A 26,784-nucleotide genomic window follows, 5' to 3' on the forward strand; every position below is an offset into this window, starting at 1 on the left:
GATTGAACTCAGCCACTGAGCCACATCCCCAGACCTGTTTTGTATTTTATTTAGAGACAGGGTCTCACTGAGCTGCTTAACACCTCACTTTTGCTGAGGCTGGCTTTGAACTCATGATCCTCCTGCCTTAGTCTCCTGAGCCACTGGGATTACAGGCATGTGTCACCGTGCCCAACTAATACAAGATTATTTTTTAAACTTTTAAATTTTTTTTAAAAATGCCCCAAATTTTCAGTTTTCCAAATGTCCCCACTATCCCTTAATGTTTTAGACCCACCCATTTTAATAACATCTGCACCTGCAAAGCCCCTGAAAAGTGGAGGAAGGGACACTGGGAAGGGACAAATGAGAATGGACTTGGAGCCACAAAGATCTGGGATTGGATTCTGGCTCCAGAATTATTTTCCCTTGGTGAATTTTCATTTCTTCATCTTCAAAGAGAACATCTTGCAGGGTTGGTGTCAGAGATGAATGGGAACAAGTGCTGGTTATCATTAGGATTGAAAAAATGCAAACTAGGCTGAGGCAGGAGGATTGCAAGTTCAACTCAGCAAGACTGTGTCTCAAAACAATAAAAATAAAAAGGGCTGGGCGTGTAGCTCAGTGGTAAAGCACCCCTCGGTTCAATCATTGGAACCAAGAAACAAACAAAAATACAAACCAATGTTTTTGAGGGGCATACTGTTATCTCAAAGAACAGAATTAAGATGAAATTTGGACCAACAGGTACAGGTTACAGGGAAACAGCTTTAGCTCAACATGAATTGCACATTGACAGATGTGGCACAATTTGTAGTGGTTAACACTGCAGAAGGAAGAAATAGCTTTACGAAGTAGTGTGTTCTCCATCATGGGAGGTGTCAAGCAGATTGCTGCGGAAGGGTTCGTGCATCAGATCAAGGATAGCAAAATAACCCAAGAATTCTGTAATCCAGTGGTATATGGTTCTCTGTTTCTTTGCATGGATTGCAGATAAGGCAAATTTTGCAAAGCATCCACCAGTGGCTGTCCTGCCTCTTGGAACAGGAAATGACCTTGCCCGATGTCTCCGTTGGGGAGGAGGTGAGTATATGATGCTACCCTGGGGACAGAGCTCTGCTTACAGGGATGCTCTACAGAGGCGATCTGTGACCCTTTCTCTGCCTTCTGTTCCCTGCTGGGTTTCAAATAGAAGCCCCTCTTCTGGGCTCTGAGAACCCTGTGCTCACCTCCCTATAATTACTATCATCCTGAAGCCTTCAGCTTAGAGCCAATAGAACATATGCAACTTTAGGGTAAAGACCAAATCTCATTTGTCCCTTCCTAGTGCCCCTTCCAATAGGAGTTCACGTAGACAAGTGTTTTCTATGTGAAATTCCCTGTCCCCCAAACAATGATCTTCTGAATTAGGACTCAGAATGCAGACAAAAATACTTCATCCCTAGTTAGAGTCATTAGGAACATTCAGATTATCCCAGGTGCCCAGGACTGTGGGATCTCATTTTGAAATTTCCCTAAAGGGGGTCACACAGTGGTAATCGGTTTACAGTGCAAAGAGCAGGCACTAAGGTGAATTTTACATATGGCCACAGCCCCCATGGAACTGGGAAAGCTGCAGAGGAAGTTCAGCTTACCGCAGAGTGGACAGATCGGTCCAGCAGGCAGAAGAGCTGCAGGGACTCCGGATGGCTTATCAATTCAAGGAGTGATTGTAGACCAGTCAGGATGTATCAGGATTCAGAGACTGGTTCTTTCTTGGTGGGCAAGTCAGAGGAAGCAGGAGCCCGCCCTACAGGCCAGGTTAACATTCTGCCTACCACCCTGTCCATCTCCCACATGACACAGTCCTGGCATGGATCCGTTATCTCCCCCACACAGCTTCCCAACCATCCAGCCCACCAATTCAATAGGGCTCCCTTCAGCTCCACAGACCCACCCACCTTTAGCCAGCACCCACCCCCACCTCGGACTTTCAAATCACTCCAGCCTCTTCCTAATTACTCTATTGTCCTTCCCTTCTCTGTGGTTCAAGGACCACAAGTGTCTCCCCCACACAGACACACTGGGAAGTTACCTGGTCCCAGATGCCCATAGGGTCACCTGTCCTGACAGCTACCTGTGCATCAGCAACAACTTAGCCTTTCTGCTCTGGTGGCAAATGCAATGCCATCATCCACAGGTTATGAAGGGGGCAGTTTGACAAAAATCCTGAAGGACATCGAGCAAAGCCCCTTGGTGATGCTGGACCGTTGGTATCTGGAAGTCATCCCCAGAGAGGAGGTGGAGAACGGGGACCAGGTTCCATACAGCATCATGAACAACTATTTTTCCATTGGCGTGGTGAGTTGTTCAGGGGTCACCTTTCTGCATAGTAGAAAAATGCCCAAGAAGGGCTCCAGTTTTCCACTATCCCCTCTGGGTCTGTCCTGCCCTGCCTCAGTCCTGACTTGTGTCTGAGCATCCTGAAATCTGGTATAAATGTGGACACCCTCGTGACACAGCCCTTCCATCCCTTGATTATGGGGGAAATTGTTTTCTCTATTATGTTAACTAACACACAGTGAAAGGTTAGAAATTTTTCAAAAGACATATTTACCCTTTAGGTAATTTGAAGCAGTTCAAGAAAACCAACACTGAGAAATATCCAAGGGGCAGGAATAGGAGAAAACATTCACATAGGCTTCAGGAATTGGGAATTCTGATCCTCAAGGGAGGACCCTGGGGTCCCACCTGGCTTGGTGGGCTTAGCACTCAGGATTTCTTCCTCTCCTCAGTACAGTGCTCCAAGTGCTTCATAAACCTCTGTGGGGAGGCATTTCCTCCTGACTGACCACTCCCTGGTTCTCATGGTCCTTGATGCTCACCCTGTCAGCACACTCTGCATTGACTGAAAGACCTAGCTTGATGTGCCTGACTCACTAATGCAAGAGCACATGCCCTCCTGAACACACACACACACACAAACACACACACATAGCACAAGGACAGCACCATGTTCCCTGGCATCCCAAGCCCTCAGGACAGCTAGTTGTAGCTCAGTCACCTTATTTGCTAAACTCAGCTTCAAAGAACATTGAGTGGGCACTGCTTTCTACACTGCCGGGGACGGGATGGGCGGGGAAGGGACAGTGAAAGGATGGCTCATGTTCACAAATACAGCCGAGGTTTGGGAGAGGAGTTACAGCCAGGACACTAACATTTATTGAGCATCTACTATAGGCTTTCCACATTGCTAGGCTTAATGGGGTCTAGTCCTCACAGCAGTGCTGCAGATACCCTTGTTCCCATCATCCCCATTTTACGGAAGAGCCTTCAGGATTCTTGACTCATAAGAGGCAGAACTAGAACACAAACAGCTGTACTCACCCTGAGCCCAAGGTCCTTCCTCTCTGTTTCCCCATCTTTGGAATTATGCTACCAGGTTTTATGTGCATACAAATCCCTTCACCCAGTCCTCTGGCCCCAGGCTGAGTGGCATCTGCACTCCACAAACTCTTTTGAAAAATTTGGTGGTTAAAAAATATAATAGTGAGGAAACACAAAGGAACTGATGGGTAGCTTGAGGGGACAGCAGGTTGAAGGGAAGTGTTTTATTTTTTACTAAGAAGACAAAAGGTGAAGCACAGGAGAGGAAAGGATTACATATAATAATATCTTCTACTCACAGAAGGATTTAAAGTTTACTATATATTCAGTTACTTTTTATTCTTATGACTACTTTGAAGGGAATTATCATCTCTGTTTTATGAATGAGGGGAACAGAGACTTGGATTTAGGGACTCACCTTAACTTTTTTCACATTTTTAATCATACACGATAGTTGTACATAATGATGGGATTGTTGTTACGTATTCATACCTGCATTCAATATAACAATATGATCTGGTCAATATCACACCCCAGCACTTCCCACCTCCCACCCCCTGGTCCCTTTCCACTACTGATCTCCTTTCGATTTTCGTGAGATTCCCACACACACTTTTTCCTTTTTTGTATTTGTTCTTTTTAGTTATACATGGCAATAGGGATGTATTTTGACATATCACACATACATGGAGTATAACTTCCCATTCTTGTGATTGTACATGATGTGGAGTTTCCCTGGTCGAGTATTCATATATGAACATAGGAAAGTTATGTCTGATTCATTCTACTGTCTTTCCCATTCCCATCTCCCCTCCCTTCCCCCATTACCCCCTGTCCAATTTGGTGAGCCTCCAATACTTCTCCCACCATTGTGAGTCAGAATCCCTATATCAGAGAAAACATTCAGCCTTTGGTTGGGGGGATTGTCTTGTTTCCCTTAGCATGATAGTCTCCAGTTCCATCCATTTACTGGCAAATGCCATAATTTCATTCTTCTTTATGGCTGAGTAATATTCCATTGTGTATATGTTCCACCCGTCTTAATTTTTGATTCTTAATTCAGAGCTCTTTTTCTATGACCAAAACAGAAGACAGAAGCATTGCTGAGCCCATTATCAGGTTCTGAGAGGCTGGAGATAATGGACTAGGAACAAGTTTAGAGGTTCCTGTGCCCCAAGCTAGTTTATCCCCCAGGCCTCCAGCCTCAGGTGGGAGGGACATCTTCCCCTAGTGTCCCCTTCCTGGTCCCCCATCCAGTGACCAGTGCAGACACCCTCCCTCCTCTTCTTGCTCTAAGAACCCTCCCCTTTTCAGACCTACTACCCTGGATCCACTTCCCCCGACTGGAGCACTGCCATCTTCAGCTCCCAACAGTCAGATGTGACCGGTGTCTGGTGTCCAGAGGGCTCCTGGAACATGGACTCCCAATCATTAGTTTTGCCAAACCTTGGGTCTTCCCAACAGAAACCAGAGTATAGCTTGTTAACATTTATTGAGTAACCTATTAAGCACACCAGGTCCAGTTTCCATGTTGGTACATGAAGTCATCATGCAATTTTTACTGTGTTTTATAAGAGAGAGTGATGGCTTAGAGAGCTGTAGAAGGAGTCCAAGCCCTTGGGTGGTGGAGCCTGGAACCATCAGCATTGAGCTCCGGGGCCCGCTGAGCTGTGGCCTCTGCACAGCCCCTTCCATATTCTTGTTGCCAACACCGTGTGTGTATTTGGTGGTTTGGGGGGATGTGCCTCAAAATGGCTTACAGGGCCCCTTATCAGAAATGCAGATTCTGCTCACAACAGATTCTGATTCATATTCTGATTCAGGAAGTCTGGGAATTTGCTTGCGAGCGTGCGTGTGCGCGTGCGTGCATGTTTTGCTGGGAATGGAACCCAGGGCCTCACACATGCTTAGGCGAGTGCTCTGCCACTGAGCTACATCCCCAGCCCTTTTTATTTTCACATAGGATCGGCCCTGAACTTGCATCCTCCTAGCTGGGATTGCAAGGCATGTGCTAGTGGGAAATCGCATTTTTAACAAGCTTCTAAGATCATTCTGATGCAGATGATCCTGACCAGGGCTTCAGAGAGGGAAGACAGCCCATCAGAACAGAAAAGAATGATCAAAGGGAAGTGGTTCTTCAGGACACAGAAATCAGAACTGAATTAAACCAAGGAGAGGGAATCTAGAAAGCAGGAAGAGTTAGCCCATATAAGCAATGAGCAGGGAGGCTGGGTGGGCTGCCTGGAAGATTCCAGATGGAAAGGTACAGTCATGGCTGCCTTCAGATTCTTCAGCCCCAAATCTTCCCACACATTCAGCTCTAGCTGACAAAAACATGATTCCCAGCATCTCCTTGTCTGTCTCTGTCGATCTAGTGGCTGCATAAAGTGGACTTCTTTTAGTATTTTTCCCCAAATAAATGGATACACAAAAAGGAATAGACAACCTTCTCTAAACTAAATAGCTGGACCCTAAAGCCAAGAGCCAAGCCTGATCAGTAATCATTCATGAAATTACAAATTACAATTCATTCTTGAAAATATAAATGGAAGGAAGGATGAGCCAGCTAATCATCCTCCAAGAAAACATAGAAACATTCTCCATCATCCTCAAAGGTCAAAATATTTTTCTGTCCTGGGATGACTGATAATAATCCAATGTGTTCATTTTTCAAATTACGAAGACCCACACAATTTCTTCCTCATGATTTTTTTTTTCTTATACATTGAGTTTGTGCATGTATTGCACAGGAGTGAGGGACTAGAAATTCCTATCTCATTTTGGTGCACCCTTAGCCTTCTCTCAACAAAACGTTTGCATCATTTGTGTGCTCGCTCTTTAAAAGTTGGAAAGAGGAAATCTTGAGAAAACAAGTAACCAACACACAATCCTGACAGAGTCTGGGGCTGACATTTGCAGAAGGTCTTGCTCCCTATTTGACTTCCCCAACTTCGTAAGAGGAGAAGTAGGTATGTAAACCAACCCAGTTTTACCTCCTGATGATGATTAAATAGAGTCGAACTCCTTTGGCAAAGAGATTTCTGCAAGGTCTGTGCCTCTTCTGAAGGACATGGAATAGTTTATTGATACCAAGTGGCTGCTGCCTTGCATCATAAAGATGATGACAGTCACCATTGCTATGGTACCCTGGGTGCTGTAGATGGGAATTTGCCCTGATGAGTTCACACAGTCCCTTTGGTACTTACAGGACCTATTTAATAGATGGAGGATTAAATAAGACTCCAGGGAATGACTGTGGCCTCATTGCCACCACATTTCCATTCACAGGCCAGCTATAAGAACCTAAGATAATTGGCCTTATTGGTCCTTCTTACTGAGAATATCCACTGGCAAGAGATTTTTAGCATAGCCATATCCAAGACACCACTTCCTCTGGCTTCCTCCTCCCTCCTATCTATTTTTGGATTAGGCAGAAATGTCAGAATAGCCAGGTATCAGTGACAGGAAGTTTGGAACTACAAAATAATTCCTGGAGAATGCGTAACTCTGAACTCCTCACAGGCTCTGCTTTCACTGAGCCTTAACTGTATGGGTGAACAGCTAATCCCTTGATTCAATGAATCTATTTCAGATGCTAGGGGAGTCTAGGGGCCAAGGAAAAACCACAGTCGTCACACCAACCCATGTGCCATGTTCCACCTTACAGATTGTTTTAGAGTTCACCAACCAAGTTTTCCACAATGACGAGCCTCCTGCCCATTAGGGAATTTGTGAACAAGACATCAGTTGCCTGCAAACTTTTGGAATCAATCAGCTTCAGATGGTTTTGTTTGTTTGTTTGTTTCTTTGTTTTTGTTTGTTTAGTACTGGAGTTAGCCCAAGGGTCCTTAACCACTGAGCCACATCCCCAGCCCCTTTTACTTTTTATTTTGAGACAGGGTCTGACTAAGTTGCTTAGAGTCTTGCTAAATGGCTAAGGCTGGACTCGAACTTGCAACCCTCCTGTCTCAGCCTCCTGAGTCACTGAGATTACAGGCATGAGCCATCATGCCTGGCTCAGCATCAGGTTTTTATCTGTTGCCAGGAAAGGTACTAAGTCGATGGAAATCACTGAGGAGTGACAAGGGGTCTACACTTTTCCATTCCTCAATCTGCCATAAGTTTTGAGAACAATCTGAATTTCAAATAACCTGTCCTGTTGTCTCTTTCTGTCTTCTTATCTCCCTAAATTGCCAGAGTGACTTGGCCCTGCCTTGTCCAATATGGCAGCTGTGAGCCACATGTCACTATTGTGCACTTGAAATGAGGCTTGTCTAAATTGAGATGTGCTGTAAGTGTAAAATACACACCACATTTCAGAAATGTGCTATGAAGAAAATAACTTAAAATATCCCTGGGGCTGGGGATATAGCTCAGTTGGTAAAGTGCTTGCCTCACATGCATAAGGCCCTGGGTTCCATCCCCAGCACCTTAAAAAAATAAATAAAATAATAATAATAATTTTTAATATTGATTATACATTGAAATGATAATATTTGAGAACTATTAGGTTAATTAAAATGTTACTAAAATTAATTTTACCTTTATGTTGGTATGTGAAAATATTTTCAAAATTTTAATTTCATCTGCTTCTTTTTTACTTTTTTATGTAACTACAAGAAAATCTTAAGTTACATATATGGCATACACTAAATATCTACTAGACAGCACTGGCCTAGATGTTCCAATATCTCAAAGTCCAAATAACAGCTGCTTACATTGAAAGGGGCCCAAAATTGTTGGTCCAACCATGTGCTTAAGAGTTTTACTTGAGGAAAAAATAGCCCCGCGTCCACACCTTTCTTGGTCTCCTCTTCACCCCATGCTGCATCCAAAAAGACTCCGGATAGTGAGGCCATCAGAACTGCATCATGGCTCCCATGAGTTTGCAATTCCCAGTACTTGGCGTCATCACGGAAGTGTCATTTTACTGTAATCATCACCAAGAAAAGATTTGGTGTAGCCTTGATTTCCAAAATCCAAATGAAATCATTATTGATTGTCAATATGCCAAGATCAGCCCTTGACTCAGAGATGCTCAGGAGAGCAAAAGTGAATCTTGACTCTTCTTTTTCATCTCCAGATAGAGAAACATGGTCAGGATCCTGATGATCCATCACCTTTTCAGGACTTGAGAGCAAAGGAGCCACTTAGCTCTCCCTAGCTACTTTATTTGTCAAGGAATGACACTGGCAAATTAGGAACTACATGCTAAACTAATAATATTTTAAAGGCTAGTCTTTGCAAATTCTTGTTATGGAAAAAACAAGGACAATGAGAACTATACAAAGGGAGGGGCCTGTGCAAATATCCCAGAGAAGTACGAACCAGGAGCTAGTCGCAGCTGTACTGGAGGGAGAGATAGTGAAGTACAAACTGTGCCAAGCAATATACGATTGCTTTTTTCTTTCTTTTCTTTTTTTTAATTTTTCTGACAGAGGAAAATTAGTGCTTCAAAGGAACACAAGTAGATGGAATGTTTTCTTGAAATCTAGAGAAGCACTTGACAATGTCACATGAACCTTATTGAGCATGTTCACTGAAACTTGCTCCGAGCTAGGGAGGTGATGGGAGCCTGGGAGCATGAAATGCTGTTGCCCAAAGAAGCCACTCGGGCCAAGCTGTGTGGGTCCAGGGGGTGGGAAGGAGGCCTCCTTGGGGTTTGCACACTTCTCACCACTTGCACAGAGGGACCTCACCCAGACTTTAACTCTTGATGTGTCTTAAGCTAAAAATAAAATCAGTATGTAAAGTTTAATTGTTAAACTCCCAAGACATTATTTCAGCAAGGAATGTTTGCCATACATAAAGTTAGCTCTTTTTTTTTTTCTTTTGTACTGGTGGTGTTTAACCAGTGAGCCTTATTCCCTATTTTATTTTTCCTGAAAAAAATATCTTTTATCTAGAGGCAGGGTCTCAACTGAGTTGTTTTTGGACCTCGCTAAGTTGCTGAGGCTAGCTTTAAACTTGCAACCCTCCTGTCTCAGCCTCCAGAGCCGATGGAATTATAGGCATGTGCCGCTGCCCAGCAAACTCATCTTCTTGATGTGCTCTCTCCATTTATCAGACAGTGGCTGCTGGCTGGGGTCACTCTGATTCCAAGTGCAACTCACCACACACAGTACATGCTCAAAAACGCTTCTTCACTGAACTATACCTCCTGACATTTTTTTTTTGTTTGTTGTTGTTGTTGTTTTTTAATCAACATTTACAAATGATCTTTTGTAGAGTTTTCTTATAGAGAAATGGAATATGCATTAGCTAAAAATCTGCTGGATAGAATTTCAGGCATTTTTTAGCCACATATTCCAGCAAATCGGTTTCTGAAGTTTTTGTTATTGTTGTTCCTGAACAAATCTGAATCAGCTCCCTTGTTTCTGGGTCACCCCATCTCCAGCCCAATTAGCCTGCTTGTTTCTGAAGCCCAGCACCTGCACCCAGTGTGCTGGCATGGGGCCTGGGTGGTGGTGGTTGGAGGGGGGGGGGCGCGCGGTACACATTCTTTTGCTAGAAAACAAGACAATTAATGAGGGTGGAAGAACAGGTTTGAAGAGGAAAGTTGAGTCCATTTTTAGGGTTGAAGCTCAGGGCTGGTTCTAGAGCTATTCATTGTGGAGCTACCAGCATCTAGATGCTAGAAACAACCATGAGAAACAACTCATGGGACTACCCACAATGGGAGTGTGGGCTGCACATAAAATTCAGGGCTAAGAAGTTTGGATCAGAGGTTAGAGAGCCTGGAAGCATGGGGTCATGACAGCCATCCTTGTGGGGAGTTCTGAGGTGCCAGTGGCCAAGAGTGCACCAAAGGATATGCCAATAGGGAGTATAAGAAAATGTCAGTAGGATGTGTTTTAAGATTCTCCTTGACCCTGGAAGCAGTCCTTTGGATGGAATGATCAAGAAGCAAAAGCTAGTATGTTTTCTAATTATCTATCAGATAGATTATCCATTGTCATTTATTATTTCTACTAACATGAATGATTAAGAATTAATATATAAGCCAGTCAGTGGCACATGCCTGTAATCCCAGCAGCTCAGGAAGCTGAGGCAGGAGAATTGTGAGTTCAAAGCCAGCTTCAGCAAAAAAAGATGCTAAGGAACTCAGTGAGACCCTCTAAATAAAATACAAAATAGGGCTGGGGATGTGGCTTAGTGGTCAAGTTCAATCCCCAGTACAGGAAAAAAAAAAAAGGAAGAAGAAAAAGAGTTAATACCAACCAACATGAGCTTTCTGGTTTTCGCAATGTACTGTAGTTATGTAAGATGTTTTCCTTGGGGAATGCTGGGTGAAAGGGACATAGGAACTCTGAACTATTTTTGCAACTTCTTGTGAGTCAAAATATTCCAAAATAAAAAGTATTTTACAAAACCATTTAATATGGCAAGGCATACCCAAAGAATCACTCCCAGCCTCCCACATGGGCTACTTCTGTCTACCTGCTCACAGACCCTCATTCTCCTCAAAGAATTGGGCTTTCCCCTTCACTCATCCCTTAACTATCTGCTTCTCACTGGGCCGGGGATGGAGTGCTCACTGCAAGGGCCCTGGAGTGGACCAGGGCACCTCTAAGAGTATTGGCGGCACTAACTGTACCCTTGGACTTGGTGTTGGGCCTCTGGGATCTGGAACCTCCCCTGTGAGATGGAATCTCAGGGTTGGGGGATTCGGTGAAGACATGTGTGCAATCCTTTCCGCCACACAGCACCATTAGAAGCACTAACCAGGGTTCTGCCTTCTCTTTCGCTTTCAGGATGCTTCCATTGCACACAGATTCCACATGATGAGAGAGAAACACCCTGAAAAATTCAACAGCAGGTAAGAGGCTGCAAGCCGGCTGCTCCGCTGCCCCGCCCAGCCGCCCCGCCCAGCCGCCCCGCCCAGCCGCCCCGCCCAGCCGCCCTGCCCAGCCGCCCTGCCCAGTGCGGCCAGCCAGACCCGGGCCTCCCACCTGCTCCTACGGAAATGTTCTTGGCCTGGCCGCCCCGGGACTTCGCTTCCCTGCCACGTTGCCGGAAGGAGGGTTTCCATTTCCAAGAAAAAGAAAAAAAAATGTCAGAAACCTGCCGCAGTCTGGCAGCCTGTCCCTCAGTCCCTCCCAGAGGATCTGTGCAGAGGGAGGGATGTGGGGGTGGAAGGGGTGTGGGGTGCCCGCCTTTGCGGGTAGTGGGGGGAGTCGGTCCTTGGCTAACTGGAGCCCCTGCGGGGGCTTGGCTGCTTCCTCCAAAGGTGCAGCACCCCCACCCCAAATCCTGCCGCGGCCCCGCATTTTTTTTTCTGGAAAGGGTGGAAGGGACTCAACTTCTCCAGGTCCTACATGGGAGGTGGTGGCAGCCCTGGGGTTTGGACCCAGAATGCCAGGAGAGCGTCGCCTCTTCCATCCCCGACAGCAGAGGGCAGCAGCAGAGTGGCACTTGCAAAGGCAATAGACCTGGAGCCCACCAGGCCCCACCTGAGCCTGGGCGCCCTGTGTGCAAGTCTAGATGTTAGATTCAAAAATGAAAGGGAAGAGAAAACCAGGTCTTTTGCAAAGGAAACCAAACCCTTCTTGCATGCCAAGGGAATTTACCAGAACTGAGTTCTGACTGGGCACATAGCTACCCCTGGGATTGTCAAAATTGCCTTTCTCCCTTCTTATTTCTTTCTCTTCTTCTTCTCATTAGCTGACTTCTATTCTTTCTCTTTCCATTTTATTGTAATATTTCAAGATGACCACAGGATCCCACCCCAACCTCAGGCAGGTGGGGAGTAGGGTGGATACTACTTTGGACTTGATCTTTGAACATGAGGGGATTGACATTTATTTACCCCACAGAATTCTCTTCAAAGCAGAGGTTAAAAGGGTCTGAAGACATTCATTTAAAGCCCAGCACCCAGAAAGAGCCGGACATTATTATTATTATTATTACTCTTTGCCCTGACCTCACAGCCTGGGGCGGGGGGGGGGGGGGGGGGGGCTAACCAAGAAAAAGCAAGCCTTTTTAAGGATCAGAAACTAAACATAATGAAGCTACTTCCTCCTCTGGAAGAGCGATCTGTGGGATCTAATCACAGCTGAAGTAACTTTATTAGGATGTGTATTCTGTCACAGCCTATTCCTTCTCACTCCTAACACTCACAGATCCTACACACTCACTCCACACTGCTAAACGTCCGTACTTCCAGCCCCTACCACTGTAGTCTCAAACTTGCAATTCTGTTGATTCTCCTCTCAATCTTCTTCACTCCCGAATATCTACACAGTTTTTTTAAATACTCTTCTTCCACCCATTCCACAGGATTCGCACAAGTACCCTGACACATGCTCACACTCATGTGTCTGAACATTCCATCTGCTTGTGAAATCTGTACGTTCTGTTCATTCATTCATTTATCCAACAGTATTTTTTGAAAACATTCTATCTACCAGACACTATTCTAGAGGTATTTTGGATGGACTGGTGCAGGGCACTCTCAGCCCTTTGGGGGAAACAGAATGGAAAGCAGATGTACATCATGGTCTGTTAAGTGATGTGGATAGACGTGACCAATGGCAATACAAAGCAAGAGTGTGGAACTTGACATGGAGGGTTTTCTAATGAGAGAAATGCCCCATCCAAGACACAGAAAACAGTGTTTTCCAGATTGGCAAAAGGAGAAGGGTAACTCTGAGAGAAGGAACCAAATGTAGGAAAAAATACAAAGGAGTGAGGGTGCAGCATGCTTGGGGCAAAGGAAGTCGTTCACTGCAGCTGGTTGTATGGTGTCTTGGCATGGGAAACAAGCAAAATCTCTGTAATTTGTAGAGAACGAGGAAAGAGGGGGAGAGAAATTTCTCCATATTCCAAAAAATCAGTAGGTCAACATATGACATGAACAGAGTAATCATCAGCCATCCACACGATTAAATACAATTAGAAAGATACATCTGTCAGGAAAAAAAAATGTACTGTGCAAAACACAGTATGAACAAAGCTACTGTGATCTGTATAAACTATTTTCTTTCCCACTTCGCAGACTTCTCAGAGGTTAGGTTCATGCCTCACTCTTCACCTGGTTGAAGTCAAGGTGTTGTGGTACAGTCACCATGGGTGACAGACACCTATATTTGCATTTAAAGAAATGATGACATAGGATGTTGCCTCTATTTCACAAGGTCACCAAACTCTTCCTATTAAGAGCTTTGGGTCCATACTGCTTCTTTTCTGCCTGCTTGCCCATGTCCAAAATACCCAGGAGTGCTCAGTTTGTCCACTGAGAGGCAGGCAAGCAGCCATTTTCTCTAGGCTTCCTTATTTAGCATTGGAGATGGTTTTAAATAGGCAGGTGGTTGTTGCCATGGTTACCCCATTACACCAGCAGCTAAACTTAGGAAGGGCCACAAGGGATAGGAAGAAAGCTTGATACCCAGGATTTGGAAATGTAAACGATATTATCAAATAGGCTTCATTTTACTGAGCTGAACTTGGGTTCTCCAAAGAGCAGCCACAGCTTGGCTAGAAACCTTTACCATTACTGCCTGGAACTGGGCCCTCAGGGATAACCTTGAGGTTAAATACAGGGAGTTATGATTGTTTTGTTTCATTTTGTTTGGTTTTGTTTTCAGCAAGGGAGTGTGACTAGTCAGGGCTGGAACTCATCAGGAAAGTTGACTCTTTCCCATCTCCAGTTCATATTCCTGAGCTATTCTAATAAGAATTCTTAACCCAGGGTTCAGGGGCTTTGGGGATTCTCAGAACACCTTGAAATTGAACCTAAGATCTTAGATATATTGTTCTGGAGAGAATCTCCATAACTAACAGAATTTCTTAAAAGGACCTAAAACCTCCAAATGGTGAAAAATCACAGTTCTAAGGCTTCTTTGATTCTTAAGAGGCGTCAAATATGACTCAGCTGTTAGGGTTTCAGGAAATTTTTCCCCCAGTGGTCTCTTTGTATAGGTTGCTGCCAAGAAAGGTGGTGGATTGCATGAAATTGTTTCCCTAATGAAATAGCTTTGTTAATGGAGCAAGAACCAGACTTAAGGAGGTAGCAATACGGGCCATGTGTGATGGTGCTATTTTTGATCCCTTCTACTACCTAGTCTTTGAATTGCTAGGTTCATAGTCTAGCAAAGAAGAAAAAACATTCCTCAAATATTTTTATAAAACTATTTTAACATACAAAAATGTTACAGGAAGAGTATACAGGAAGTCATAGAGTATATAGCACATTTTAACATTTATATCCCAAGCATCATTCACAAGTGGATCATTTTTGAGTGTAGAAACAGTGTTACAAGGGACCCAAAGAATTATTGTCCACTTTTGAACTCCTACAAGATGCCAGGTGGTATATTAGTTTTTTTAAAAAATATATTAAACTATTTAAATCTCAAAACAATTATATAAGGTAAATATTATCATTTTCATGTTACAGATACAGAAACTGAGGCTGGGAAAAACTAAGTTACCTAGCTGAGATCACAGGTTTTTGTTGTTTTTTTTTTTAAGCTGTGAGATTAATTTGATTTCTGACTTATCTTAGTTGAAGACCTTTTGCTGTACCTGCTGTGACCCCCAGATTTCCTTTATCAAATACCTACTATTACCAGATGCTCTGATAGGTACTTTTTTGGGGGGAACTTGAGTTCCAATTCAAGAATACTTAACTACAGAGCTAAATCTCCAACACCTTTTAGTTTTATTTTGAAACAGGGTCTCCCTAAGTTGCTTAGGGCCTCACTAAGTTGCTAAGGCCAGCTTTGCACTCCTGAATTACCGGGATTACAGGTGTGCACCACCACACCCAGCTCTAGTAGGTACTTTATACACAATCCCTCTCAGTACTCATAACTTGCAGGTAAGTGTTATTGTCCCTTTTTTAGAGAGGAAGAAACTGAGGCTAAAGAGAGTGGATTTCTCATGGGCTCATCCAACTATATGAATCGCCTCAATGAGAAAATGCCTGCTGAGTGCAGAAGGAGGAGACCAATTATATCTTGTGTGTAATGAGTCTTCTCCCTATCTCAATGTGCATAGCAGGGAGCAGGCATGGCTATATGATTTTGTGTGACCCAGAACAAAATTGAAATGTGCCTTCCCTTGTTCTATTAAGAATTTAAAGTTGGTGAGCCTTCCAAAGTGTGAGGCATAGATCTCACACTGATGAGTGAAATGAGGGAAAGGAAATAAGAGAAAGAAGGCAAATTTTCCAGGTCTTGACGAGGGGAGAGTTTACAATAGAGGCAAAATAATGGAGAAAAGAGAGTATTTTAACTAGGGGATAAGGAGAGGGATTATCCATCCTTCAAAGGGACAGCAGTTAGTACTAGCAGGACTTCCATGAAGAATGCTATCCAGTCCTTTATGAAGTTTCCAGATTAAGTCTCTGTGAAGGGTTTTGTACATATGAAATCTACACTAAAAACTATCTAATTCCAGTGTCCCTGGCAGTGAGAATCCAGAAAGAGAAGTCTAACTACGGAGGCTTTTTTTATTGTTGGTCAGAAACTCAGAGCACTTGAGGAATGTGTTATTCAAACCTGCTGAGTGTCATCCACTTGAATATGTCCCTCAGCAGTTGAGACTGAAGCAAGATATTTCCTGTCGGGCCTTTCAAAGGGACCACAACCGTGCTTCATTCCTTACCCAAGGCTGACCACCTTTCCCAAAAGCCCTCGAGTAATTAACAGGCTCTGGAGTGTTGGCTTTCTTGGAGCCAGGCCCATGGAGTAGCTGACGAGGGGTTCCCCAGAAGCCCTAATGTAGCTTGAGTCCTTAATAGGTTGCAAATACAACTTGCAAAGAACTAAGCACTTCGTAGATATTTATAGAAGGAGGCAGCAGGGTATAGCCGAAGCTGGCATCCAAACCTGGCTCTGCAACTTGCTAGCTGTGTGACCTTGGGCAAGTTAATCTTTTTAATCCTTTGCTTCCTCCCTTGAAAATCTTGCAAGGTTGTTGTAAGATGTAGTAAGTTCATGGCACACAATAGGTTCTCAATAAATATTTCTCATTGAATATCATTGACTGGCAAACAGAGGAAAGCATTGCTGAAATTGCCATAAAGCATTAACAATCAGATACTCTTTTGATGGAGTGGCAGGTGGAATTCAGTTCTCATTCTCATAGGATCTTTGGTCTATAGGCAGAGTCCTTTAAAAGAAAAGTTTGAGAACAACTAAAAGTTGGAGGACACCCCAGAAACGATGAATTGAATCTGACTTAATCCCTCTCTTAGAGGATGGGAACATGGCACCAATTATCTATCCAGTGTTGACTTAGGTTTTCCAGGATGGGTGCTGTGGAGGAAATTCCTCCTCCTGGCTCCATATGGGTTCAAGAAGCAGAGGTTTGGGTCTGAACATCATAGATTCTAAGTCCAGAATCTAAAGACAGAATCAAAGTGGGGAGTCCAAGACCCCAGCTGAAATGGTACCAGAAGAAGCAGAGTAGGGGTGAAAGAGGGAGAGTTGTAGGGCAGGTACCATGTGGTTTACCAGCTGGGTCCATGGAATACCCAGCTGGTGGCTAGGCAGGTGGCCTAGGGAAGTCAGGTGCTGGAAGATGTGACTATTCTCCCCATCACCAACCCCCAACCTTAGCTGAACTCAGAGATGTTCAGTGGGAGGAGGAGCAACATAAGCTAGCAAAGCTCTAGGCACATAGTTCTAAAAATGAAAGTGCCTCCTCTCTTGAATACCATGGTATGCTCTGCAGTCCCAGCATGCAGTGTATCCCCATATTCGTAAGGTAGTCTTCTTTTATCTAAAAATAAAACCATCTTAAGTTATTTTTTTCCAGAAGCACTATGAAATAGCCCAATATCACAGCCCAGATGTTTAGTTTTCCCAAAGCAAAGGATTAAAAATCGTCACTACTGGAGTCTGCATTCTGTGCCCTAACTTGGGCTTTAGCCCTTCTCATCCAGCAGCACTCAGCACCCCAAAATAGACCTACCCTAGGTACCCAGTACTCCAAACTGTCTGCATCTATTTCCCCCAATAGGTCAAATTCTTTTTTTTTAATAGTCAGGATTCTGAAAAGCCCCCAACATAAATTATTGTGGCATTTTCTGTTTCTTTCCCCTGTAGGCATTCATTCATCAAAGAAATGTTTGGTGCTGTGTGCTCAAGTATCTTTGGCTCTTGACATCAGTCCTGACAGAGCAACTTACTTCATTATTTGACCATTCAGATACTAACCTACAAAAATGCTTTAGCCCCCACCCAACCCCACCTCTACTTGGAAGAGGCACAGCAACTAAAATGAATGAAATATGGGTTCATGTTTTTTCTCCAGGCTCTCATTATTACACAACTGCAGAAGCCCATGCTTTTTTGGCTGGATTTTTTGTTTACAGTCAGCCCTCAATGATTTGCAGAAATGCAGGAGCAGCCACATGGATCATCTAAAGCTGTGGATGATCAAAGATTTTAGGAGGCTGCTATTAATATTTGTGCAGTTCTCTCCACCCTGACATTCACAGTATTTTAAATAATATGATGAAATCAATATTAACTCTTAGTATTGCCTTCCTTTTCCCGCCTGGCTTCCCAGTCAGCATGGAACCGGCAAGAAAAACTCTCAGAACATGCACAGGGGCAGCCTTTGGGACCTTGGGGCTCTCTCCAAAGTTGCCATTTGAACAGATCAATTCCTTATGGCAGCTTAACAGGCCTTTTCTCCTTGTCCCTGCCAGGCTAGAATAAGAAAGGTATTATTCATGTCAACAAAGAGCAGAATCAGTTGGTGATAATGTCAGAAGGAACTTGAAAGCAAGCTGTTTTTCAAGACTTTTGGCCAAGTAATCCAAAAGTTATCAGTATTTCTCGATTGATTGGTTTTTAGAAGCATTTGCATCAAAGAGCTCAAGGTATAGCATGTAATCAAGTTCAGAAGGTGAGGGTTAGCATGATAACCTCATGAAAGAAAGTCAGAGTACACAAAGTAGAAGCAAGGTGGGAACTGCCAGGGCCCTTAGAGGTGTTGATGGTCTGGATGCTTTTCAGAAGGGAGAGGTCAAGAAGGTACGGGAACTTTAAACTTTTAATGATTTGTAGGAAAGACTGACTCTGAGGTTGTTTTACCCAAAAAAGAGGTTTAGGGAAAAGTGATTATTGGCCTCAAATATGTAAGAGGGTTTTCTCATAAGGGAGGAATTGGGTTATTTGGCATGATAAATCAGAAGGAAAGTGACTGGAAAGACCAATCTGAGCCCCAAACTAGGACATCACTTCTACCAGTTAGAGCCATCCTCAAGTATAGTGGGTCATTAGGTACATTGGTGGGTTTTCACATTTTCTATGCAAGCAAGGTGCTAGATAAATCGTTTTGGACTCCAATAGAGCTAAAGGCCCAAGAGAATAGGTTCTGTTATCAGACAACCTGGATTCAAGTCCTGCAGTTGTCACTACTTTTGTGTGACCTTGACCAAATTGCTCTTCCTAAACTTCAATCTTCTGACCCTGAGAATTGGAATATGTCTCCATATGTGTTTTGTGTGGCTGCTCTCTCCAATTACCACTAACTTTGTAGCTTAAAACAATACTACATTATCATATGACTGTTCTGGGGGTCAGAAGTCTCAACTAAGTGACTCTGGGCCAAACCAAGGGTCATCAGGGTTGCATCCTTTCTGCAGGCTCTGGGGAAGAATCTGTTTCCTTGTCTTTTCCACTGGAGGCTGTCCCCAGTCCTGTGCTGTGGTCTCCTTCCATCCTTATAGCCAACAATGGCCAGTGGGATCTTTTTCACATTACATTCCTCCAACAGGCTTTCTTCTGCTTCTTTTCCACATATCCAGGCCCTTAAGATTACATTGGAACCACACAGAATAATCCAGAATAACTACCCCACCTCAAGGTCAGCAGACTCAAAATTTAAAAATTTTTTAAACATTTATTTTTATTTTTTTTTAGTTGTAGGTGGACACCTTTATTTTATTATGTGGTGCTGAGGATCGAACCCAGTGCCTCACACATGCTAGGCGAGTGCTCTTCCCTTGAGCCACAACCCCAGCCCTCACAATTTAAATTTTATCGGCACCCTTCTTTCCCCTTTGCCATAAAACATAACATATTCACAGTTTCTAGGAACTAGAACATGCATCTTTAGGGCATTGTTCTTCTTACCACAAGTACCTTACCTCGTGGGTTTATTCTGGGGATCCAATGAAAGAATGCATTTAAGGGCTTATTATAGAGTCTGGCATATCAATGGTGCCTATTATTATGGTTATTAATATTCTTATAATTACAAAGAAAGAGTCTGCATCAGATAATAGTCACATTTGATGACTCAGGCACTCTTAAAACTGAGATTTAATGATTCTCTATGATGGTCATAGAGTAATAGAGTAATCAATGTAGAAACATATGGCATTTTTTTCCTTTTCACACATCTTGATTTCAAGTTTTTTCAATAAAATATCAATATATTTGTCATTATAACGATTTAATAATACATCACATAGTATTATTACATAGTACATTGAAACATCATTATAAAAAAATTGAAAAGCTCAAAAAAGTTAAAGAAAAAAAAACAAATCAATCATCATTCATAGTTCCATCATTCAGAAACATAATATTGACTTTTGATGATCTCAGCGGTTACCTTGATATGCATATCCTAAAATATTTAGGACAATATGTTATTATAAAATTTTATGTACCATTTTTAAATAATTTTTTCCATAAAAGTCATTCAGGCTCATTATAGACAAATTAGTCATATTGCACCCATTCCCCCCCGCCCCGAAATAAACCCTGTCCACATTAAAAAATATTTTCTTACAGCACTTTCATTGCACTGTTTCATTTACTTGAGCTCACACTGTATACACGGGTTCAAAACACGATTAACACAGCATTGCTTATAAGTTTTGAAAGGAAGTGATAGAAAGCAGCTGATAGGAGTGCATTTATCTGCAGCAGAAGTTTTATTAGACTTTTCCAATTAAAAACTCCCAACGCACTTGTTCAGTCAATATGAGAGTTTTAAAGCTATTATTCAACTCCCTTTGCGTTGGAAATAACTATCTGATATGTTCTGCAGTTCTACTTTTGTGGAGGATAAATAAAAAAGATCTTATTCTCTTTGCACTGTTTCAGGATCTGTGCATAATTTTACAGTATCTCAGGAGGGCCAGTTTCTATGTTATTTTACTTTAGCAAGGGTTGCCTTCAGAACTTTGCAGTGGTGTAGTTTTTAAACACAAGTGAATAAGAGTGTATTTATTAAAGTGTTTAGAATTCAGTCCTACTGCATCCCATACTAACAATAGTAGTTATCATTTGCTGAGAACCTTCAAGAATCTCATGTATATTATTTTTAGTTGGCCCAACTTTCCAAGTAAAAGGTCAATATTAAGGATCCATTTTACAGATGAGAAAACTGAGGCTCAGAGAGAGACTATGCAAGTTGTTCCAAACCCCATAAGTTAATAGAGGAGCTGCTGTTCAAATCTAGGTCTGTCTGACTCCACAGCCTCCATTTATCCCATCACATTTTCCTGCCTCTCTTTGGGCCCAGTTTGATGCCTCATGACCAAAGAAGCACCCAAGAAAGAGACTAGAGAATAACTTGAATCAATGAAAGGACCTACATAAAAACCATAAATAAACCCAAATCACTTTTCCTGGGGAAAAATAGAGAATGTATTGGGAACAGACCTCAAGCAAAGGATTCATGGTAGTAAATGGCAGACCCACTTCCTTACTCTTCATCTCAGCTCAGGAAACAATGTGGAGGGGCAGGGGTTTGGGAATGTGCTTGTGCTTTAGAGGTGAGGTATTGTTTGGGGTGGGAACAGGAATCTTCTAGCCTGGAGACATATTAAAAGCTGAAATGAATTCCTGAGAGAAGTTGTAGAATCCTTTCACGGGTTTCCCAAAGCAGAACATTTCATTCATCTGGGGTCACAAACTTTATCTTCTTTGAGCCCAGAGGTGTGCTTGTTGCACCACTAGGCCCCCTCCCAGCCGGAGCTCTCCACCCACCACTCTTCAGCAGGTCTCCTGTGAGACCTCTTTCCTCCTATGCTCCTCAACTGCCCAGTGGTCCCCAAGACCACATGCCCATATGCCAACCTTGGGATTAGTCACTTCTAATCAATCATGTCACCCTCCCTGGGTAGGCCCACCCCATCTGGAGCTGCCTGGTAGTCACCCTGAGATGTGACTACACATAATCTGCCATCGCAACTGTGTCCATTTTATAGAATTTAAGCTCCCTTGTATTTGCATAAAATCCTCCTCAGATGCCAATCCCACCTTCTCCTTGACTTGCATCGGTTCTCTCACCTTCCCTCACACCTGCCCTTGTGTTTTTAATTCTTCTGTCTAGTGTGACATCCCCAATTTTGATTTAATCATTATCTATTACTTGTTTCGAGATGCTGCCCCCAAATTCCTCCCTCACTGACCAACCCTGGCCCTGGCCTTCATGTTTGCATTCAACTTTCTCTTAGAATTCATCTTCAAGGTTTTTGACACTTTTCCCCACTTTGATTTTTCTTCTTGGTTTGTTATAATCTGTTTATAATCTGCTAGCTTTTCAGCACATTCATAAGCTTTCACTCAGAAAGAGTCTGACCCTGTTTGGGACCCACTAAACTAAAACTGTAAGGGTGGGACTGAGCATCGTTCTTCATTTAGCCACAATGCATTGAGCATGATTTTGTTTTAGCTTCCTGCTAGGGCTGAGAGGAAAGGTGGACTGCCATAACCGCTTCTTTCCGGCAGTGGATGGGTCTTGCTGGGATGATGAACACGTTCAGAAGCTATAACAACTGTGTCAGTATCTGAGGGCTGCTGTAACAAAAAGATCACTTAACAACAGGGAATTTATTCTCTCACAGTTCTGGAAGTTATAAGTCTGAGAGCAAGATGTCAGCAAGGTCTGTTACTTCCTAGGATCCAAGAGAGAATGCATTCCATGTCTATCCCCTTGCTTCTACTAGCTGCTAGCAATCCTTGGCATTCCTTGGCTTGTAGATGCATCACTCCAGTCTCTGTGTCCTTCATCACAGGACATTTCCCCAATGTGTCTCTCTATTTCCAAGTAAGGTCTCATTCACAGGTATGGGGAGTTAGGGTTTCAGCATATCTTTTTTTCACAGGGATACAATTCAACTCACAACATCAGCCCTCCCCCAATCTCTGGGGGAGGAGGAATATAATATAATATGGTGATCTTTGTTTCAAAGGGGGAACATGAACAATGAGGGTATTGTGTTGCTGAAGCACCTAACTGTGAAAGTGAGATTAGACTTCAAAAAGAAGGTAAATTTTGAGTGAGAGCTTGGGAGATAGAAATGGGACTTCACTGAGGGTAGAAGGAACCAGAGGCAAGCTAGGAGGAGGGAGGCAGCCTGGACAAAGGACATAACGTGTGGAAGGTCCCTGGCAGGAGAGGAAAGGTAAGAGATTCCAAGTGAGGAGGAAAGGCAGGTGGGAGAGAGGTGGGATGAAGCTCCTGTGGCAAGATGGTGGTGGTCTTTGGAGGAGTTCCCACTTTATCCTAACCATAGGCACGTGAACAGTGCAGACACGCAGTCATCCAGTGTCTTTTGAATGGATCAATGAAAAAATGACTTCCTGTCAAAATTTGCAGAGCAAAGATTCCAGAGCTTCTCTTAGAAACATCTTTAAATACTGAGCCTTGCTGCAGTCTTACTAAAGTGCAGGATGTTAGGCTAGACCCAGGAAATAGAGAAAAAGAGAGGAAGAGGTAACTCCTGGGGTAGGGTGTCAGGAGAGAGCTGGGGGAAGCCAGCTCTGCTGACCTCCAGGAGCTGGGTAAACTATGGCAACCAACCACAGAGCTTTCTTACAAACCCTGGGCTTTAAAGCAAACTGTCGGGTTGTGGAAGTAGAAATTCATATTGGGGGGGGAAAAAATTCCAAAGTTTCTCTCTTCCTTTCCACCACAATTCAGATTCCTTCATGCGGAAGTCAATTCAGGTGGCTGTGAAAATTAGTTTAACATATCTTTTTGTTTGTTTCTTGCTTACTTGCTTGTTTTTAGTTACAAAAAGAATGTCAAAGTTCATTAACCTTCTATTGGGCTTTATTAATTAGAACTTTGGAAAATTGTTACCCTTTTGTTTATGAGTATTTTATGATATAACATAGTCCATCTTATATTTAGAGCTGATGTGATTAGCATCACATCTCATTCTGACATGTTTCCTTTAAAATGTTCATAATTGTCCACATTTTATTAAGAAGAAATTTAAAAACAAGGTGAAGGGATAGTAGATGTTCTCCAGAGTGAGTCAAGGGATTAATTTTAATTCTTCATTTAAATCAACATTTCCTATGGAAATTTTTAATGCACTTACTATTTGACCAAAGGACATTTTGAAAGCAGCCTTTCACTAAAATTACCAGGAAACTCAGTAACTCTATTTAGCAAAATTAAAAATAAATAAATAAATAAGAAACCCAGGAAAAAAATCACTTCATAACTCTGTTATGTCAGGCCCCGTGAAATGTAGACATGATTCCCAAGGCTCATTGCATCCAGCGTCTGAAGAGCTGAGTTTCAGCCCTTTTTCTTGTTTACTGTGTGCCTTTGGGAAGTTACTCATTTCTCTGATTCTTAATGTTCTGCTGTGTAAAATGGAAATCACAACTATCTCACATGATGTTTACTAGATTAGAGTAGATAAATACATGGATTGGAAATTTTGAGGGGGTTGCCATAGGAATTTGTGGGGACATGCAGCAGGGTATATATGAATCCATTGAAAATCTCTAATCCAAATACATGGTGTTGTGGCTTTTATCTGTAATAATTTATAGAATCTTAGCTTTAGACAGGACTTGAGATTTCAATCGGCATAAGTTTCCTCTCTATAAATACCCCTGTTGAGGGTCATCAGATTTCTACTTTGAAGACTGTAGAAGTGTTTAAATTTTGGAGTTGCAGGAAAGGGGGTCTTACCACTTCACATTTTCCTAAGAAGGCATTTTCCCAATCTTCGAATGCTCTTCAACGAAAGAAAGACTCTCCTTAGTCCAAGAATGTACTCTATGCCCTCAAATTACTAAAGTGTCAGGGACTTTTGTAATCACTGAATATTCGTGTTATTTGAACCTACACTTAAATCGAAATTTCTCGTTGTCTAGTAGAAGACGTCTTCTCTTCTATTGAATGGAGAGTCCCTTTAATCTTGGAAGTGGGCCCTTTTGGAGAGCATTCCAAAGTGCCAATCAAGACAAGTACTCTACCTTGCCTTTGAACTCAATGAGCTGAAAGTGTGTCAGTAAACTCCAGCTTTGGGTTACTATAGAGTAAGAGGTGGCGGGAAGATCCTGGATAAATTAAAATCTCACCCCGTTTATCTTGGCTTTTGTTGGAGCTGTCAACACAGAGCGTTCTAATGAGTCAGGTTCTCTCTTTCCTCTTCTGTATCACTTTCTCCCTGAACTGGGGTGGGGAGAGGGACAAGCTACTCATAATCAGGGTTTCTGTGGATATGCACAGGGTTGGGATGAAGATAACGTAACAGGACGCCCTCCAAACTGAGCTGATGGCTTGGTTCAGATTTTATATATTGCCTTTTCCTCCACCTAACTGTTCATAAGAATATGGGTAGGCAGGAGAGGAGGATGAGATATGCCGCAGTCTGGCTGGGCACAATCAGGAGCCACTTGTCAAAAGAAACTAACTTTATTTTTAGAACCACACACGCCAAACAAAACAGCCTCTCAGGAAAAACCCTCAGAGCCTCAACTGCCACGACCGGCTTTCCACAAGCCTCTCTCTCCCACACAAGCTTCTCTCTACCTCCCACAATCCTCCTGCTCTTGAGGCCGATTGGCTGGGTCACGTGGGCGGAGCCAAAAAAGTCCCCCAATGAGCAGCTCCGTGGTCTGAAAGGGCAGGGAAACAGCCCAATGAGCATCACCGCAGAGGAGCCAATCAGCTAGATGTTGCTGGGGCCGCTGTGAGCCAATCATCAGCCGGCAGCTGGAAGTTTGCTGGCAGCTGGAAGTTTGCTGGGGCCCCTTTGGCTGTGGCTCTCAACAGAGATAGTCAACAATAGGCCAGTGGGGTAGAAAAGAAGAGATTTGAAGAACTAGAGAACCTGCTTTTCCAGTAATTAAAAGTCAAGTTTATTACTCAAGTGTTTCATGATTGTGGAATAGTCAGTTACTTACCAGATTGTGCCCTAACTTATAAACACAGATCAACAGAAAATATTTTCTCCCAGAAGAGGTAGAGGTGGATATTTTGCTTCTGTGCATTTGGGCTTAAACACCAGCAGCTTCAACTCTCATCCAGCTGCAGCCAGTCAGCCCTTGAAATCAGACACACATTAGGACTCAGGACTCAAGTGCCAGATAGGAAGGAGGGTCCAATTGGGAAGGATAGAGAGCCCAGCGCCCCTCCGCACATGCCACATCCCCAGCCCGGGGGGAGACATTTTTGAGTCAGCTTCCAAGAAAATTTCCAGGAGGGAAAAAAAAATTATATATATATATGAGGGGTCATAAATCCAAATGCCAATAGAAGCCTGGAAGTTAATGTAAATGAGAGAGTGGATGGATATGAGACTTTGGGTACAGTGGGGGATCCTGCAAACTGGAGAACATGAGAGAGTGCTTAAAGGAATCAGCCAGTTCCAATCAACTGTAGTGAGGTTGATAAGGAACCCAGTATTAATGGACTGATTTCCTAAGAGAATCTGGACTCCAAGTGTGTATGTACAGTATTCCAGTTGAAAAAAAATCACTGTGTAAGCCAAATCAGCACATCCCTGGGCCCATAACATGCTTGGACTTCCAAGTTGCCATGTTGATCCCAGGAATTAAAAAACATAAGGACGAGGTGGATACCAATTATTTATTTTTCTTGCTTGACTTTGGTCACAAATTATTGATGTTGTAGATATAAACTAATCCTCTACCAAAAATTGAAAATGAATGGGCTTTAGGAAAATTTAAGAGGTCAGTGTATTTGCATCAGTAAAGGGTTCCTAGATGTCATAAAAGAGATGATTCAAAAAGAAAAGGAACTCAGAAGGTCAGAGAGAACGTAAATCAGAGTCTGATTTAAGAAATAGATAGAACATGGAAAAAAAGAGCAAATGCCCAATCTCTGTTTGCGGGGGGAGAAGGGGCAGAGAATGAAGCAAATGTATGAGGCTCTGCCCAAAGAGGGTAGATTTGGACCTTCTGGAAAAGGAGAAGAGAATAGTTAACACACTCATCATGAGAGTCAACTCATGATGAGCCTGTGGAGGTAGTTACCTAAATTGTCTTCTTCCAGCACGTGTTATAGTAAGTCGCATTGTTGATGTGCATTCCCTAGGATGGCAAGAGAAAATTAACAGGAATATGATGGAGGTGGGTAATCATTAAATACACCTGGGAAAGCCTAAATTAAATTTATTTCTATTCTGTACAATGTTATAGAGACTTTAATATAGATTCTAACCTACTGAAATCATTTAAAAGCAGAATA

General features: G+C 42.9%; 1 protein-coding gene across 4 annotated transcripts in view; it reads left to right on the plus strand.

The window, feature by feature from the left end:
• Positions 1-26,784, plus strand: part of Dgkg (diacylglycerol kinase gamma) — a 211,850-nt gene that overhangs the window by 102,647 nt on the left and 82,419 nt on the right. For all 4 annotated transcript variants that reach the window (XM_058585080.1, XM_046462616.2, XM_058585082.1 and 1 more), the window contains 3 exons: positions 973-1,062; positions 2,159-2,319; positions 11,100-11,164. In XM_058585080.1, coding sequence (XP_058441063.1) covers positions 973-1,062; positions 2,159-2,319; positions 11,100-11,164 — 316 coding nt within the window. The remainder of the gene's footprint in view (positions 1-972; positions 1,063-2,158; positions 2,320-11,099; positions 11,165-26,784) is intronic.

The sequence above is a fragment of the Marmota monax genome, unplaced genomic scaffold (genome assembly GCF_021218885.2).
Source record: "Marmota monax isolate L192 unplaced genomic scaffold, Marmota_monax_Labrador192_F-V1.1 WCK01_AAM20220418_F8-fsc00100, whole genome shotgun sequence".
Lineage (NCBI taxonomy): Eukaryota > Metazoa > Chordata > Mammalia > Rodentia > Sciuridae > Marmota > Marmota monax.